The sequence below is a fragment of the Benincasa hispida genome, chromosome 1 (genome assembly GCF_027475165.1).
Source record: "Benincasa hispida cultivar pf3 chromosome 1, pf3_genome.v1.1, whole genome shotgun sequence".
Taxonomy (NCBI): Eukaryota; Viridiplantae; Streptophyta; class Magnoliopsida; order Cucurbitales; family Cucurbitaceae; genus Benincasa; species Benincasa hispida.
Window position 1 is genome coordinate 48,220,296 of NC_143478.1, and position 16,393 is coordinate 48,236,688.

A 16,393-nucleotide genomic window follows, 5' to 3' on the forward strand; every position below is an offset into this window, starting at 1 on the left:
ACATTAAATTTATAACAAACATAAACAAAATTACGCATCTAACAAATAAAATAAAGCATGTTAGAACAAATAAAAAGAAAAAGAAGAAAGGTTTAGAACCCTAACTTTTGAAGATCTAATCTTCACGTGAAATTCCCTCGGACGAAAATAAAATAACATAAAATAAATTTATTTATTTATTTAATAAATAATTTAATATATATTCATATGATAACTACCTTATCATATAATATATATTAAACTATATGTTATATCAAATATAACATATAACCTATAATTTTAATAATGTATCATATACAATATAACCTATAGTTTCCTTTCACTCACCAATGACTTTTAATATAAATTACATGTATATTAAATTTAATCATATTAATCCAATACATACAATTAATATTTGAATCATATTCAAATATTTATTTCCTCTCATATATACTAAATAATATAATATATCAAATATATTATAATAATTATATCATATATTGGAGTTTCCTTATAAAATATTTTTAGTTTATTTTGATAAAAGTATGCCCGATATTATATGCATCATTTAGAAAATAATCGAAATCCCTGGAATAATAGATAATCAAATGTTTGTATATAGTTGGTAGTTTTTTTCTTAAATATATCTTTATACATCAACAAATTTCGTTCCTAATGGGAGATGGTAAATGGGATACAGGGTACTTAAAAGGACAATTTGGGCATAACACCTTGCAACTACCCCAATGGCAACACCCTTATTTCAAAATTTAGGCTTTTTTTTTTAAGAATATGTTAAGAAATAGACCTTTTTCAAATCTCCTCCCCCATTTTAGACACGTGATACCGTTTCTTTAAAGTTAACCATAGAGATAACCCAACTTAGGATTCTAAGTTATGTTTAACAGACAGATCGATCTCTGGACAACTCAATTATTGCATTAAAATTTTGATCTCTCACCCATTTTAAGGATGATGTGAGAGGGCAATTGTGGTCTTAGGTAAGCATTGTGCTTTTAATAGTTTCTACAAGTGGTTAAATGGTTATTTGTGGAAATAGCATATACGATGCTCTTTATAGAGATTACAAATGTGAGTGTGAATGGATCATTTCTAAAATACTCATGAGACCATATAGTGTTTACAGTCAAAATGAACACAGATTATGAGGGTAAACTCTATCATAATGAAAAACTGCGTGACTTCTAGTGACCTGGTTTACTCTAAAATGATTGACAATTCAAGGTATCAAGTCCATCGATTAACCAAGTAAACTTCATCAATGTGCAATAGAGAAAGTTCAAAGTTTTTACTACTTATCTTGATGCAAGTTCTTCATTGAGAAATACTAAACGTTTTCTTTTATCTTTAATCTTGATTTGTCAACTTACTATTTATTGGGAATTTATTGGAATAAATTATATGTGACTCTTTGTTAAGAGTTGCATCCTTTTAATTCCACAAGTTGGGTTCTTTTATGAACATATGCATCTTTTCATGGTTAACCATGTTGAAAAAAGGACATGACTATTCAAACGGTCACAAATTAGTCTATAAATATAACATTTCTTCAAATTGACTTTTCCTGTTTTCCGCTGTCATTTTTCTTTCTAAAAAATTCTCTCAATTTTGTTGGAGTTGAATATATGTACAAAAATTCTCTCCTCCCACCCACATACTTGCCATGCTACTACTCAAGTAATTTAGAGAAAAATTCCTTATTGCCACGAAATTATCATCGGATCAAGAACAACCGCTGTCATTCATAAGGTAGGATCTTCACATAGCTTGGAGTTTTTCAATATGTTCTAATTTTAAATGAAATTTGACATTTCATAATGGATTGATGTTATGTTGCATCTTAAATTTGCTTCAATTGTCCGTAGGTTTGGGGTAAGGGCACGTTCGGTTTTAAATTTAGGAGTTTAGTTATTCAATATAAAAGATTTGTTGGATTGAATACCGAATAGATATTTTTTTAAAATTATTTTAAAACTCTTTTAATAAACAAATATGACTATTTTCAAATAAAGAAAATAAGTCAATTTATTTATAAATATAGCAAAATATTATTATCTATCAGTCATAGACCGCGATAGATATGTCTATCGCGGTCTATCAACAATGATATTTTACTATATTTGAAACTATTTTCAGCAGTTTTACCATTTAAAACAATCTTCCTTTAAAATATACTTTGAGCAGTTAAATCAAACACGCCAATTTTTTCTAAAATGATATTTTTAAAATTAAATACTTGAAACGTTAAACAAAATACACTCTAAGTTTGTGTTCAGTTTTTAAACATTTAAATAGATTTTCATGCTAATTTCAACATATACTCTTGACCAAAATACCTGAATTTTCCACCATAACGTGTTATAAAAAAAGCATGTTTTTTCATACAATGAAAAATATTTGTTTAATAATTAAGAGCGTATTTGAAAGTGATTTTGAAGTGATTGGTACGAGATCTTTTGGTGAAACAGAAAAAAAAGAGGTCATGAGAGTTTATGAGCATGTTGGACAAGTGTGGAACAGAAACACCCAAAGGCAAGGACTTTCGTGTTGTTGTTGCTCACTCGTGCCATCTATACTATATCTCACAACACTCAAACTCTAAGCTCGAGGTTCCTAAATGTTACAAGGGATCACATGATTCAATAGGGAACTAGATGAATCATACTCTAATTGTATTGGTTAAGAAAAACTTAGTCCAATATCATGCCATGAAGGATTATACCTACATTGTTACTTTCGTGTTAATTTATTGGATATGGATCCTTCGTATATCTCTATAATGATATGATACTCTTCTCATTGGATATATGCTCTTGTGGTTTTCTATATACCCATGATTTTTTCAACGTGGGACTTTGGTATAATATGTCAAACTCTTGGGAAGGGTTTGGGGCAAGGAGTTATTATAGTCATAGGTTATTATAGTTGAATTATAATAGTTTGTGTATTATTTTAGGTTGGATTATAATAGTATGTGTTTGAGGTGTAAACTGTTTTAGTTTGAGGAGGAAATAACAAATACTGTAGCAAATAAAAAAAATGAATGTAAAATGTAAAAACCGTAGCAAATAGTAAATATTGTAGCAAATAGGGTTTCAAAATAGTATTAACTGTAGCTAATTGAAAATTATAAAATAGTATATACTCAAGGTGGTTCTTATGGTCTTAGCATAGTCTTTGCCCAAAATGCCCCCTTGAGCTTCAACAAGAGTTTATTCTCATACAACCCAACTTGTCTTATTAGGAGCACATTGACTGTCTCATACAAAATCCTATCACTTCTTATTCAACAATCAAGGATTCTATTAGATGGCTAAGTCCCTAAGTCATGAGTATGTCTCCACATATATCCACAATGATGTGACAGGTCCACTCCAGGTAAAAAAAAAATCCTCATGAATTCATCATTATTATTTTAATCCAAAAAGCTCATAGAAAAAGCTAAAAACTAAATATAGATAAAATTGAATAAAATGGAAAAAATATGTCCAAAATACTTGGAAAAAAAAAAAAAAAAACAGTCACAATTTATCAGTTTACCGAAACGACCTGTTTAAAACAAAAAATATACATATATGAATAAAGTTGAAGAATTAAATGGGTTCGAAAATGTGTAGCGGTTCAGATCGTGGTCCAAAGGTTTGAGTGTGGACCGGCTTTCTCTCTCTCCTTCGTGGGATGGGACGCGGGGGGGGGGGGGCGGGCGGCGAGGGAGATGATCAAAAAATGGGAAGCGGGAATCGCAGAATTTTGGCACACAAAATGCAGCGCCAAACTCCCCCATTTACCAATCACAGATCACTGTCCGTACATCCATCGGGGGCGCTGCGCCTCTAACTACAAATGCAATGAATACCCTCACTCCCTTTTCAACCCCACTACCCAACTGCTCGCGCCATTTCTTCTTCCAGTACTCCTTAAATCCCTAAAATCCTTTCTTCTTCCCCTTCATACGCTCCCATCTTCTTCCATTCAACTCTTCCCTTTGCGTATTCTCCTACTTCTTTCCTCTTTAATGTCGTCTTTCTTTTCTTTTTCCTATTCTTTTACCTTTATTCAGCCATTCGTGTTGTGTATTCCCGCAGATTTATGATTTTTTGAGCTCAAACATGGTTGTCAAGTCGCGGGTACTACGTTCTGCTGCCAATGGAGAGCTGCATTCTCCAGTAACTCCCGAGGAGAAGCCCAAACGCTCTAAAGTAGCTACGCATGGGAAAAAGAATGCTAAAGCTGCTGCCCCACCGGGGGGAGATGCGGAGATGCCATCTCCTTCTCCCGCGAGGAGGACGAGTGCTAGAATTCAGATAAAGCAAGCTGCTGAAAAGGAACTTCTAGTGCGGCAAAGAGCAGAGCTCCTTGATGAACCAGACAGTGGGAGCAAAAGGAAGAAGACGAAAAGCCAGGTAAAACGTAAGCGTAATGCTTCGAGCGTCAAGGATGAGGTGGGGGAAGGTAAGGGCGAGGTGGTGGAAGATAAGGCCGTCGTTGTTCCGGTATCCAATGACGTCATTAAATCTAAAGACGGTGATGCGAGTAAGCCGATGGAAGTGTGTGCGCCAGAAAAGAGTAGAACTGGCGACGATGTTGGTCCGGGTAATATGGTTGAGAAGAGTGACCATGTCAAGGTGAAGGAGACTCTCAGGTTGTTCAACAAGTACTATCTTCATTTTGTACAGGTTCGTCGTGGGGAAACCGGAAATATTACTTTGCCTGAAGTTATTTTGAAATCTTTGCATATTGATGTTTATAGTCAGCTAACTTTTGGTTATTGTATGTTTATCTAAACCAAAAGGAAGAGGAAAAGAGGTGCAAAAAAGCTGAAGTAGCTGAAAAAGCTTCCAAAAAGTCAAAATCTAAGGTAGGCTTCTGTGTCGCCCTTCTATCATTCATGAAATTCAATCTTAGTCTTTCTCTGAGTGTCCTACGGTAAGAATTGTTTGTCCATTTGACAACAAAAGATATCTATATCAGACTGAATAAATGGCTGCCTCCAAATTCTATCATCTCGAATTACTAGTCGCATCAAAGAAAATCAAAGAACCGATACTGTGTACACATCAAATAAAATCAAAGCACCAATACTATGTACAGCATTAATATTTGATTTTGGATTCGTTTTTTTTTGGGGGTTTAAATCATTCTCTCATTTTTATGTTTTGGATATTTTGGAACGGACTCTCTTTGTTCAAGCCAAAAATATTTGTCTAAGCAATAAAAATTGCTAATTACTTGAAGTTTTTACAGAAGGAGGCTCCTGTAGAAGACACAAAAAACAAATCTAAGCGACCAGATTTGAAGGCAATTTCTAAGGCAAGTTGTTGCACCCATGAAGCCTCTAGAACCTTCTCTCTCTCTCTCTCTTTTTTTTGTTAATATTGAATTCAACCCTCGGTGTTCAATCGAGGATTTCATGAGTGATCTAGCATGCGATTTTGTTTGACTGATTTGTTGGCTTTGCACATTAACTTACAGTTTCTCACTCTAGGAAGTAGAGAAGTATCAAACAGAAGTATAATTATTCCGTTTGGAGTTGACAGAAAAGGGCCCCAATCTGCTCCCTATAATTTCCACAATTTCAACAATGGTATAATATTGTTCACTTTAAGCACAATCCCTAGTGGTTTTGTTTTTGGTTTTACCCAAAAGTCTCATATTGATGGAGATTGCTTTCCTCATTTATATATCTACGATTTTCTTGTGTCTTGCGATGTGAGATGAAGGGAAAGATCATAGATATATAAATGAAGAGTTCAGTTTCGACAACCTTGTGAAGTTGTGAGATGCGAAAGATTGGGTGGATCTTGTAATGAGTGAGTGAGAGGTCTCCTTGAATAGAGTATCTCGATGGATGTTGATCCCCTTCACGTACTGATTGGCACAACTTATTTAACTCATCATCTTGCTCAATTTGGGTGGAAAAACAGTGCTATTAATCCTCGTATTTATGCTTAGAGCCTTCAATCCCATGATTGTCGGCAATCGTGAGAGAGCATCAACCTCTGTATTATCTATCTTGCACTTATATTCAATCACAATATCTCATTTTGGCGAGCCATTTTTGATATTCTTTGGCCATTACCAGTTGTTTCAACAAATTTTTTTGATTAGTATGCGTTGTGAACCATCGGCCAAATTGGTAGGGATGCCACTTTTGCACTGCTAAGACTATGGTGATCAGCTTCCCTTCATGCATAGCTTTCATCTGTTGTGTTGGAGTAAGGCTCGATTAAAGGAAACAATTGGTTATTTGTTTTGCATTAACATTGCAGCCACCTCGATGCCGGAGGTGTCTATTTTGACTTCAAAAGGAATATTGAAGTCAGAGTCCCAAAATTAAAATTTCCATCATAACAACCTTTAAATTTTCAAAAGCTTGTTGCTCGTTCCACAAAATCCCTTTTTAGTTGTTGAGTTAATGGGAAAGAGATCACACCATATTGAGCCATGAACTTGTGGTAATATCTCATCAATCCCCAGAAACCATGCAATTCCTTAATTATTATGGGTGTAGGCCACTATTGCATAGCTTCTACTTTGAAAGGATCGATTGACACACCCTTAGTAGACACTAGATGCCCTAGGTATTCCACCGTAGTACCTGCAAAAGCACATTTGGGATTTGCCACCAATTGATTTTAAGTCAAAATCTCTAAGACCAAAGCCAAATGGTGTGCATGATCTTGAATCGAAGGGCTATAACTAAGTATATCTTAAAGAAAGCCAAAAGGCATCACAAGAAATTCATAGTACCCCTCATGACTTCGGGACATTGTTTTGTAAATGTCCATAGAAGTGACTCGAATTTGATGGTATCCCGACTTTAAATTGATCTTTGAAAAAATGATGACGCCATCTAACTCATTTAACAATTCATCCACGACCAGGATCGGATATTTATTTGGTATTGTCACATTGTTTAAGGGCGCGATAGTCAACACAAAATTGCTAGCTGCCATCCTTTTGAAATTGAGGGTAATGATATGGGCGCACATTGACTGACCTTACCTTCGGTCAAAATTCAATGGTGTGATCTCGATTCTGGTTAGCTTCGGACTGGAAAGGCAAAGCTGTTCAAGTAGAAGACGAGAATGTGCAAGCAGAGGAAGATAGAACCCTACGGGTTGGGGCCCTGAGATATTTAGTTGCCCCCAAAAGGATGTAGGAGAAGAAAAGGGATCCCACGGAGGCGGACTGATGTATGTTGATGCTTGGGTCAACTATAGATCGGCAAAAAGTATCATGGTCGATTCGAGGGCCTACTAACAAAATTCCTATGGGCCCACACAATCACCTTTTCTCATCCTTACGTAGCAGAAGTACATGATTATTCTCACGCTCCATCATTTTTCCCATTTTGTCCCATGGTCGTGCCTCTCTTTCTTTGCCGAGCATATTCCCTCTTAGTCAATTGAGGCCTATCATTGTCTTCATCATTACATGTGAGGATAATATCATCAACATATCCAATCAGCACAACAACTTTGTCATTTCTATTGTGCTCATGAAACATGGTATGATCTACTGGACTTTGAAGAAAACCATAGCTAATGAATGCAAAATGTTTAAACAATGATCTAGGAGATTGTTTTAGGCTGTAGCGAGATTTCTTTAGTCTGCAATCTGCACATTTTGTTATTTTCAAGATCCATCTTAAACCTTGGAGGTAAATTCATAAATACTTCTTCTAGATCTTGATTGAGAAACACAATCTTAGCATCAAGTTGGTGGAGGTCAATCTAAATTGCCAACAACATATAACAACATTCTTTTCTAATCGATTTAGTTTTAGCAACAGGGGCAAACATTTTATGATAACCAATTGCATGGGTTGAGTAAATACTTTAGCAACCAATCTAGTTTTTTACTTTTCAACACTACATCGACATTCCATTTTATAGTAAAAATCCACATGCTACTGTTTTTCTATTCTTCAGTAAATCTACAATGTCCATTGTGCCGTTTTGTTTTAGAACACTCATCTCCTCTAGAATACTTCTTTTCAATTAGAATTATTCAAGGCCTCCCGTATATTCCTTGGGAAAAAAAAGTTGGTTATCCTAGAAGTAAAAACTCTATGATCAATCTACTATCTTTTGTACAAAAGATAATTTGACATGAAAGGACAAAGCGATCTAGGACAAATGATACTAGGAAGGGGAGTAGAAGTGTTCCGAAAATTATCTTCAAAGTTTGGAAATCTCCTCCTAAAGAGATTTTTGGGTAAAAAATAATTGGTTGTCCAAAAAAAGGTGCATCCATATTCACACAGTTGTTCTCTGTTTTCTGTGTTGGAGTTTGGGTTCTTGGTGTTCTTGGCCTTGTGGTTTCTAGCTGCCTTCAACCTCTGTTGCTGTCACTTTTTAGTTTTGGTGATTCCAGAGTGGTATTTGGATTTCTTTGGTTTTTCTTAGTTTCTTTCGGAATCACTGAATTATTTTGTTATGCTCGTTAGATCACTTATTTTTTATGCTTTCTTTTATTGCTTTCTTTATTTCACTCCATGTGAAGTTTGTCAGCTTAAGCATTAATTTTTTTTCATTTCATCCATGAATTTTTTTGTTTCCTGTTTAAAAAAACTGGGTAGGGAGGGTTAATTTACAGCAAAAGAATAATGATAAAATAGATGAATCTAATTTTCTAGAAAGTTTTTACGCTTATGAGTTCTTATGCTCATGATAATGGAAAGTTTGTAACTTAATTCAATGTCCCCTCACTCATTTTGCCTTTTTCTTGTTTCTAAAACCTACTACAGATGTTGGAGGCAAATGAAATTTTGAACCATGAGAAAAGAATTGGCAACGTTCCAGGTTGTTTATTGCTCTTGAAAATATTCTCTTTTACTGTTGGTTTGGCCTTGTTTGTGGTGAATGGATGATGGGGGATAGCTTCGTGGTGCACATATGAAAATATTGAAAGAACTGAACGATCATTTTTGTTACTTTCAGTTTAAGGCAAAATCTACCTAGATCACACAAGGACTAGCATCCTTGAACTATTTCTTTTCGTAGGTTTCTTCTTTTGTACTTCATTTGTCTTAATGAAAGCTAATCAAGTAACAAAAAATCTGAGTAGATTGAAGTAACCAGCAGTAGCAATAACCATGCATGGTCCCATTTAGTAAGAATTCAACCCCAAGCTAAGGAGATTAATAGAACTCTTTTAGATTGATTTTATTACAAGGTGAGTGAAACGGAAGGTAGTTGAGATATTCAAATTATTATAGTTTTAACTTGATAAGCATCGGTCCCAATTCTTTAGATAATTTTGAAAATGCAGAATTCCCCCTTCCACCACCACCATTCTCATTGAGAAACAGAGAAAGAGATAAATACAATTGAATAGTATTGGTCTGACATCCACTCTAAAGTCAAAGGTGTCTAAAAAAGAGATCTTCATAGTATGTGTAATCATGTACTTAAAAGTCTCCTTGGAACTCATGTATAAGGATATGATGAAGGTGCTATGAGTGGGTCAACCTAGTTGAGATATCTTGGTGCACCTACTGATCTTTCTTTCTCTTTTATGTTCTCGTGTTTTTCTTGCTATTTTGTTTCATTGTATTTTGAGCAACAACCTCTTTTCATTATAACAATGAAAAGTTCTGTTTTCGTTTTAAAAAAAGAACATTTATAAAACACGGACTTTCAATCATTTGCAATCATGAAGGGGTGGAGGACTATAAATCAAAGAAAAGGAAAAGGTGAACTCTCAAATTGGACATGAAAAAGGCATTCGATTAGTTAGATTGGAATTTTCTTGAAAAAGTGTTTTTTCTAATGAACTTTAGTCCAAAGTGGGTCAAAATGGATCGATCTTTGCATATGAGAACCCAAATATTTGGGGTGTGTTTGGGGCAAAGATTATCCTAAGACTAATAACCATCTCTTGTTACAATAAATACTATTTTGTATTCCTCAATTAGCTACAGTCAACACTATTTCAAAACCTCTATTTTCTATAGTATTTACTATCTGTTGCAGTTTTTATTATTTAGCATTCATCATTTTTTTTTTATTATATGTTATAGTGTTTACTATTTCAAAATAGTATACACTTCAAACATAAGGACTATAGTAACCAACTCTTTCCTCCAAATGCCTCCTTGGTCTTTATTAATGGCCATCCTTGAGCCCGTATCAATGCCATTAGAGGTAGACAAAAGGATTCCCTTTCCCCTTTCTTTTCCTTTTAGTTAGCAAAGTTCTGAATGCTTTAAACTCTCTTGTGCATAAGAATGGGGTCTACAAAGGTTTTCTCGTTGGAAAAGATAAAGTACATGTATCAACCTTATAGTTCGTGGATGACACTCTATTATTTTGCAAAGCTGAGAATGCTCTGCTGGATTCACTCATTCACGCTATTGAGTTCTTTGAGTGGTGTTAGGTTCAGAAAGTAAACTTAAATCAGCTTTGTGTGGTGTTAATATTGATGAAGGCAAGCTCTCTGCTTGTTTCAGAACATATTAATGGATCATGGTTAACCCTCACGACACAAAGGAGTTTTTGGGACCAACTTATTGTTGGAACCTGGTATGTTTTTGGACAAACAACACTTGTGCAATATTGATCTGAACTTTGGGTGGACAGACATGATAGTTTCTTCATCGAATATTCAAATCCACCGAGGATTTTTGGATTTACGTTTAACTTTATTACTCTGTTGTAATCAATGGCAACCCCTAAAACTTCAAAGTCATTTGTTTATCTCTTTGTTGCACTTTGAACTTTCCTTTTGTACTTCCTTTGAAAGAGCCCTCTTTTTGTATCTCTTTGTATTATTTCATTCATCAATGAAGTCGTTTCTTATTCAAGAAAAAAAAAAAAAATTGATGAAGACAATGTCTTTGCAACCTCTTCTCGCCTGAAGTGTAAATTGGAAAAGCTTTCCTTTATTTATTATGGTTTACCACTTGGTGGTTATCCTAAGTAAGTCTCCTTTTGGTTGCCAATCATTGATTAATTCACAAAATTAGACAGTTGGAAAAGATGTAAGTTATTTCGAGGAGGCCGAATCACTCTTTGCAACATAGTTTTGCCTAATTAACCTATCTATTCTCATTCTTCCAGATTCAGTGAAGCATTACCAATTCTATTTGGGAAAACATACTTCAGATTTTGGTCGGCCCATCATTCCAAGGCATTTTCAAATTATTCTATTCATGATATTAGTTTGAATTGGAATGCTTTTATCTTCTCTGTTTAACTTAGATTTATCTTCTATTTTTAGTTATGGTTTCTTGTTTTTTGAGCATTAGACTCGTTTCATTATATCAATGAAAGATCTCATTTCCTTTTCCGGAAAAGAAACTACATATGTTATAATATGCAGCAGCAGTGTTTATGTCCCATTTGGATAAGGAAAGAACACAACACCAAATTAGAGGATAGAGCCTTGAATCATTCCTGATATTATTGAAGTCATTAATCTCTTCTAAAGAAACTGTAACAAACTTTCCAAGGATATCACTTTGTGGCACGCTGGGGTGCATGCCATTTTCTGGAGAATTAATTTGGAGTGGGGGGAACAATAGTATTTTTTGAGGGCTTGAGAGATCATCGGTGAGGTTTGACCCTTTGTCTTTATGGGCTTCTGTAACAAAGCCTTTTTGTAATTATTTGATAGGGTCTAATTTCTCTTGATTAAGGTCCTTTTGGTCCCTTTTTGTGATTTTTTTTTTTTAAATTGTATAAGTATTTCTTGTATTCTTTCATTATATCTCAATGATTCGTCATGAAAAATGTTGAAAATTACTCCCTCTTTCTCACCTTTGTATTTTGTTTTCCGGCTCTTTTACCTTTATATTTATTTATTTGATGTCTATGTTTGAATTAGGGCTTTTACCATTCTCAAATGAAGCTGGAAGTCTAGTTGAAAGAAAACTTAGTTTGATATTTTTCTTTAAAAAAACTGTATGGAAAACTACTCTTCATGCATGAAAGAATACTAACTGACAGTATAAAAAGGTGATCGGATCTCCAAATCTCGGAATGTTGGTTGTGTGTGCCTTTACACACAGGCAGTCCTGTTAAAACATGTTGCCATGTGGGGTGAACCACATAGATTGTTGGGTTGTATGCACCTCGTGTTCTCAGTTCTCCAGTGGTTGGATTTCAGATGACGCTTAAGATGCTTCTAGTATGGGAGATAAATGACTGATTGTTATTCTGAAAAGGTGACCCAAACTCCAAATCTTAGTTCTGAAAATACTAATGGTTGTAGGAAAAATCTTGGTGCCCTGATACCATCTGGTCACTTGATGTTCGGGAGAAAAACACCTTACCGATGCCCATTTACTAATCCCCTAAAATAAAGAATATAAATTAGAAAACAATATAACTGCAGGTCTTATAACTAAGTTATTTACGATATCATATACTAATTAATATGCTGTAGCAGGTATCAATATTGGGCATCGGTTCTATTCAAGGGCTGAAATGGTAGCTGTTGGGTTTCACAGCCATTGGCTGAATGGAATTGATTACATGGGGCAGTCATACAGCAAAATGGTAAAAGGAATCTCCAATTTGCTTCATTTGATAATCTATTTGCATTATGAATATCATTCTGTCTTGGTATCATCATTGTCATCACATCTTATTTAAGAGCTGTATATTTTACCAATTTTATTTTGGACCAGCATCATTAAAGATAGTTATTATCATCATTTTTTTGGGGGTAAACATACACAAACAAACAGTAGATTTACTCATAATTTGAATTGAACTCATTTAAGGGGTCGTTGTTATATGGGTTTGAGCTATGAAAATGTTAAGGGCTTGAGATTTTACAGCACATCATATTGTTTAGCAGTTCAAGCATTTGAAATAATTTGTGTGCACATTTGAACAAGGACATTCTAATTTTAGGCTTCCCACACCCATATAATACCTGTATAATATTTTCATGTTGCCTTGAGCTATATTTATTTAGGGGGTGGCCATTTAAATTAATTTGAAACCATGTAATTACATTAAAAATAAATCACAAAGTAATTTTGAAAAGAGTCTAGCTAATGCTGTGTGAGAAAAATGTAAAAAATTTAAAACTTTTGATGCTTAACATGTGCAACTGTTATGGATGTAAAGGAGGATTTTCTTTTCAGTTTAATGTGATTGAAGCACCAAGAGAGACTAGGAAGTAGCCATAACACTAGTTGAGCCTCCCCTTGGTTAGTTCTTTCATTTTTCTTTGATTCCCTTAATGTTTGAGATGTTCTGTCGAGCATGGTTTAAATACCTATTTTTTGATTTTTGAGATGTTTTGTCAGCATGGTTTGAAAAGAGTCTTGTATTTTCTTTTGAAAGAAAACACAACTTTTTATTGATAAAATGAAAAGAGACTATTGCTCAAAATACAAGAAAACAAAATGAAGAACTAGAAAACTTAAGAAGAATAATGCCAAGAGAACCATGCACTAGAACTAAGATTAATCAGAAAATAAAGCCCCCCAAATATACAAATATCTTGAATAGAAAAGTTCACATAAAACTTAGAAAGAGAACACCAAAAAATCCTTGCAACTTCAAAACGATCAAGCCAATGGAGGGATTTAACAAGAAAAACCTTCGAGTCCTCTCAAAGCAAGATTCACCAATTAAGGCTTCCATAAGCCAAAGCAAATGGGAATGAAGCTTCACTTGAGTACCAACTATAGCTTAAAATACAATTCTTTGAAAGAATCTCCGAAGACCCAATGAAGATAACAAAATGTATTGGTTCTTATTTTTGGTTGTGATTGTTGTTCAAGTTTTCTTTGGAGCCGAGCTTTGGTTTCATGGGTCCTTTTTGTTTCTTGCCATTCTCTTTGTTTGAATTTGCTTTAAGATTTTGTTTTGTTTTATGGTTCTATCTTCTTTTTCACTACCTTTGGGAGTTCTATATTCTTGGATTTTGAGCTATTAAGATGTTAACCTTGGTGTCACAGTAAATTCAACCTAGTCCCTTTTTGTAGAGCAATGGGTGTATCAAGGGTGGCATCATAATCTCCTATTTTACCAGACCTCTCATTAGTAAGAGAACGATGATCACACTTGCTTACTTGCGGCAAGCACTCATCTTCCTGAATTTCTCCTGATGACTCGTTACTACCTGCAGTTTTGTCATTGTCTGGAACAATCTTATCAGTTTCATCACTTTCAATCACATCACCCTCAACACACTCATCAGTACTATTAGGAATAGAAGTACCTTAAACCTCAGTTGGTGCCGGTTCAGATTCATGGACAGTATCTGGTGGAGCAACAGGAGGCGCTATTTCTTTTATAAGATTTTTCCTGTAGTATGTTATCCAGGGCATTTGTTTAGTAGGAAGAACAATGATGTTTGTATCCAGGATAGGCTTAGGAAGAAAGTGCATAGGAAAAGAATATGTGGACGAGGTAGTCTTTTCACAAGTATTCTCCTCCTGAAGAGGATTAACGGGAAAAAAAGGTTTGTCCTCAAGGAATGTTACATCCATAGAGACAATGTTACATCTATAGAGACAAAGTACTTCCTTAAGGACGGATGGAAATACTTATACCCCACTGGTGAAGAGAATACCCGACAAAGGCACATTTCTGAACGCGAGGAGCAAATTTAGTTTGGTGAGGACCATAACTATGGACAAAAGCAGTGCATCCAAACACTCGGGGAGGAATGTTAGGAATAAGACGCGTGGATAGGTAAGACTCTTTGAAACATTCAAGAGGTTTGGAATTTGAGAACACAGGAGGGTATCCAATTAATCAGATGGGTTGCGGTTAGAACAACACCTCCCCATAAATACGAGGAAAGAGATGCAAGGAGCATGAGGGACCAAGCAACTTCAATGAGGTGACAATTTTTCCATTTAATCACCCCATTTTGTTGAGGAGTATAAGCACACGAATTTTGATGGACAATACCTTTCAAAGTCAGGAACTCGCGAAGGGTGTTATTAACGAACTCCCGACCATTGTCACTCCGAAGAATAACAATCTTGGTTTTAAACCGTGTTTCTATTGTAGTGTAAAATTGTTGGAAAATAGACGCCACTTCTGACTTGTCAGTGAGAAGAAACACCCACGTGAGACGGGTGTGATCATCAATAAAAGTTACAAGCTAACGCTTGTCGGACAAGGTAGTGATGCTGGAAGGACCCTAAACATCACTATGAACCAGATGGAATGGTTAGGAAGGTTTGTAAGGCTGAGAAGGGAAGGTAAATTGATGCTGTTTTGCACCTATACACACATCGCATGACAAAGAAGAAACATCCACATTATGAAATAAATGGGGAAATAAATACTTCATATATTGAAAGTTTGGGTGACCAAGATGAAAATGTCATAACAAATAATCTTTTTCAGAAGTTGAAAATGAGGATAATAGATTAGTCCAAAAAAATTCCTAGAGGTAGCATCATCAGAAAGGAAATAGAGACCTCGATCATGTCGGGCAGTGCCAATCGTCGTTTGCGAGGTTAGATCCTGAAACAAATCAGTATCTGGTGAGAAAACAACCCAACAATTTAAGTCTCTAGTTATTTTACTGATAGACAATAAGTTGTAGGATATCTTCGGAACATGCAACACATTCTGTAAAGTCAAGCCCTGTAAGGGAGAAAGATGACCCTTTTTTGCAATAGGAACAAAGGACCCATCTGCAATCCGAATCCTCTCATTACCAAGATTCAGAAGATATGAGAGAAATTGATCAGTTGCTCCAGAATCCAGTATCCATGATTCTTTTCCCTCGATAAGAAGACTAAAGAATTGAGAGGTACCTGACCGGATAATCGTATCGACCCCAACAGTACTTGGTCATTTTGGTTGGTCATCTGAGACTGTGACGCACCATCAGTAGATTCACTCACGAGTGCTCGGCCAGATTTTGACTTGTCATTCGGAGGGTGACATTTTCCATTCAGGGGTTGACCATATAGCTTCCAGCACTGATCCTTAGTGTGCCATGGTTTCTTGTAATGTTCACATATTGGAGGAGATTTACCATACTGCTTGTCACATCAGGTCTAGATAACTTCACACGAAACGCAACAGAGTCAATAGTAGTAACCACAGAGCTGTTCATAGCACTTGACCTATCTTCCTCTAATCAGACCTCAGAACACACCTCTATGAGAGACGGTATCGGTCACTGCTCCAGTATTCGATTGTGAACAGTATCAAATTTGGAGTTCAACCCAGCAAGGAAGTCATGAACACGATCAACTTTCTCAATCTGAACCCTGCCACATGAGCAATCCCAGACAATCTCACGGCACAGATCCATTTCCTGTCATAGTAAAGATAGTTTATTGAAATAAGAAGTCACACCATGGTCCTTTGTTTGCACTCATGAACTTGTTTTTGCAAGGTATACAGATGTGATGCGTTCTGCCTTTTAGAATATAGTTTCTATAATGCATCCC

At 35.3% G+C, this 16,393-nt stretch overlaps 1 protein-coding gene across 8 annotated transcripts in view; it reads left to right on the forward strand.

The window, feature by feature from the left end:
- Positions 1-3,602: 3,602 nt before the first annotated feature.
- The window catches only part of SUVH4 (histone-lysine N-methyltransferase, H3 lysine-9 specific SUVH4-like protein), a 48,502-nt gene continuing 35,711 nt past the window's right edge, over positions 3,603-16,393 (forward strand). For 4 of the 8 annotated variants that reach the window (XM_090316743.1, XM_090316750.1, XM_039026159.2 and 1 more), the window contains exons 1-6: positions 3,603-3,992; positions 4,089-4,679; positions 4,796-4,861; positions 5,248-5,313; positions 8,756-8,810; positions 12,400-12,509. In XM_090316743.1, the coding sequence (XP_090172869.1) occupies positions 4,113-4,679; positions 4,796-4,861; positions 5,248-5,313; positions 8,756-8,810; positions 12,400-12,509 (864 nt within the window). In that variant the 5' untranslated portion in view covers positions 3,603-3,992; positions 4,089-4,112. The remainder of the gene's footprint in view (positions 3,993-4,088; positions 4,680-4,795; positions 4,862-5,247; positions 5,314-8,755; positions 8,811-12,399; positions 12,510-16,393) is intronic. The other 4 variants (XM_039026135.2, XM_039026152.2, XM_039026126.2 and 1 more) reach the window with 1 other exon arrangement.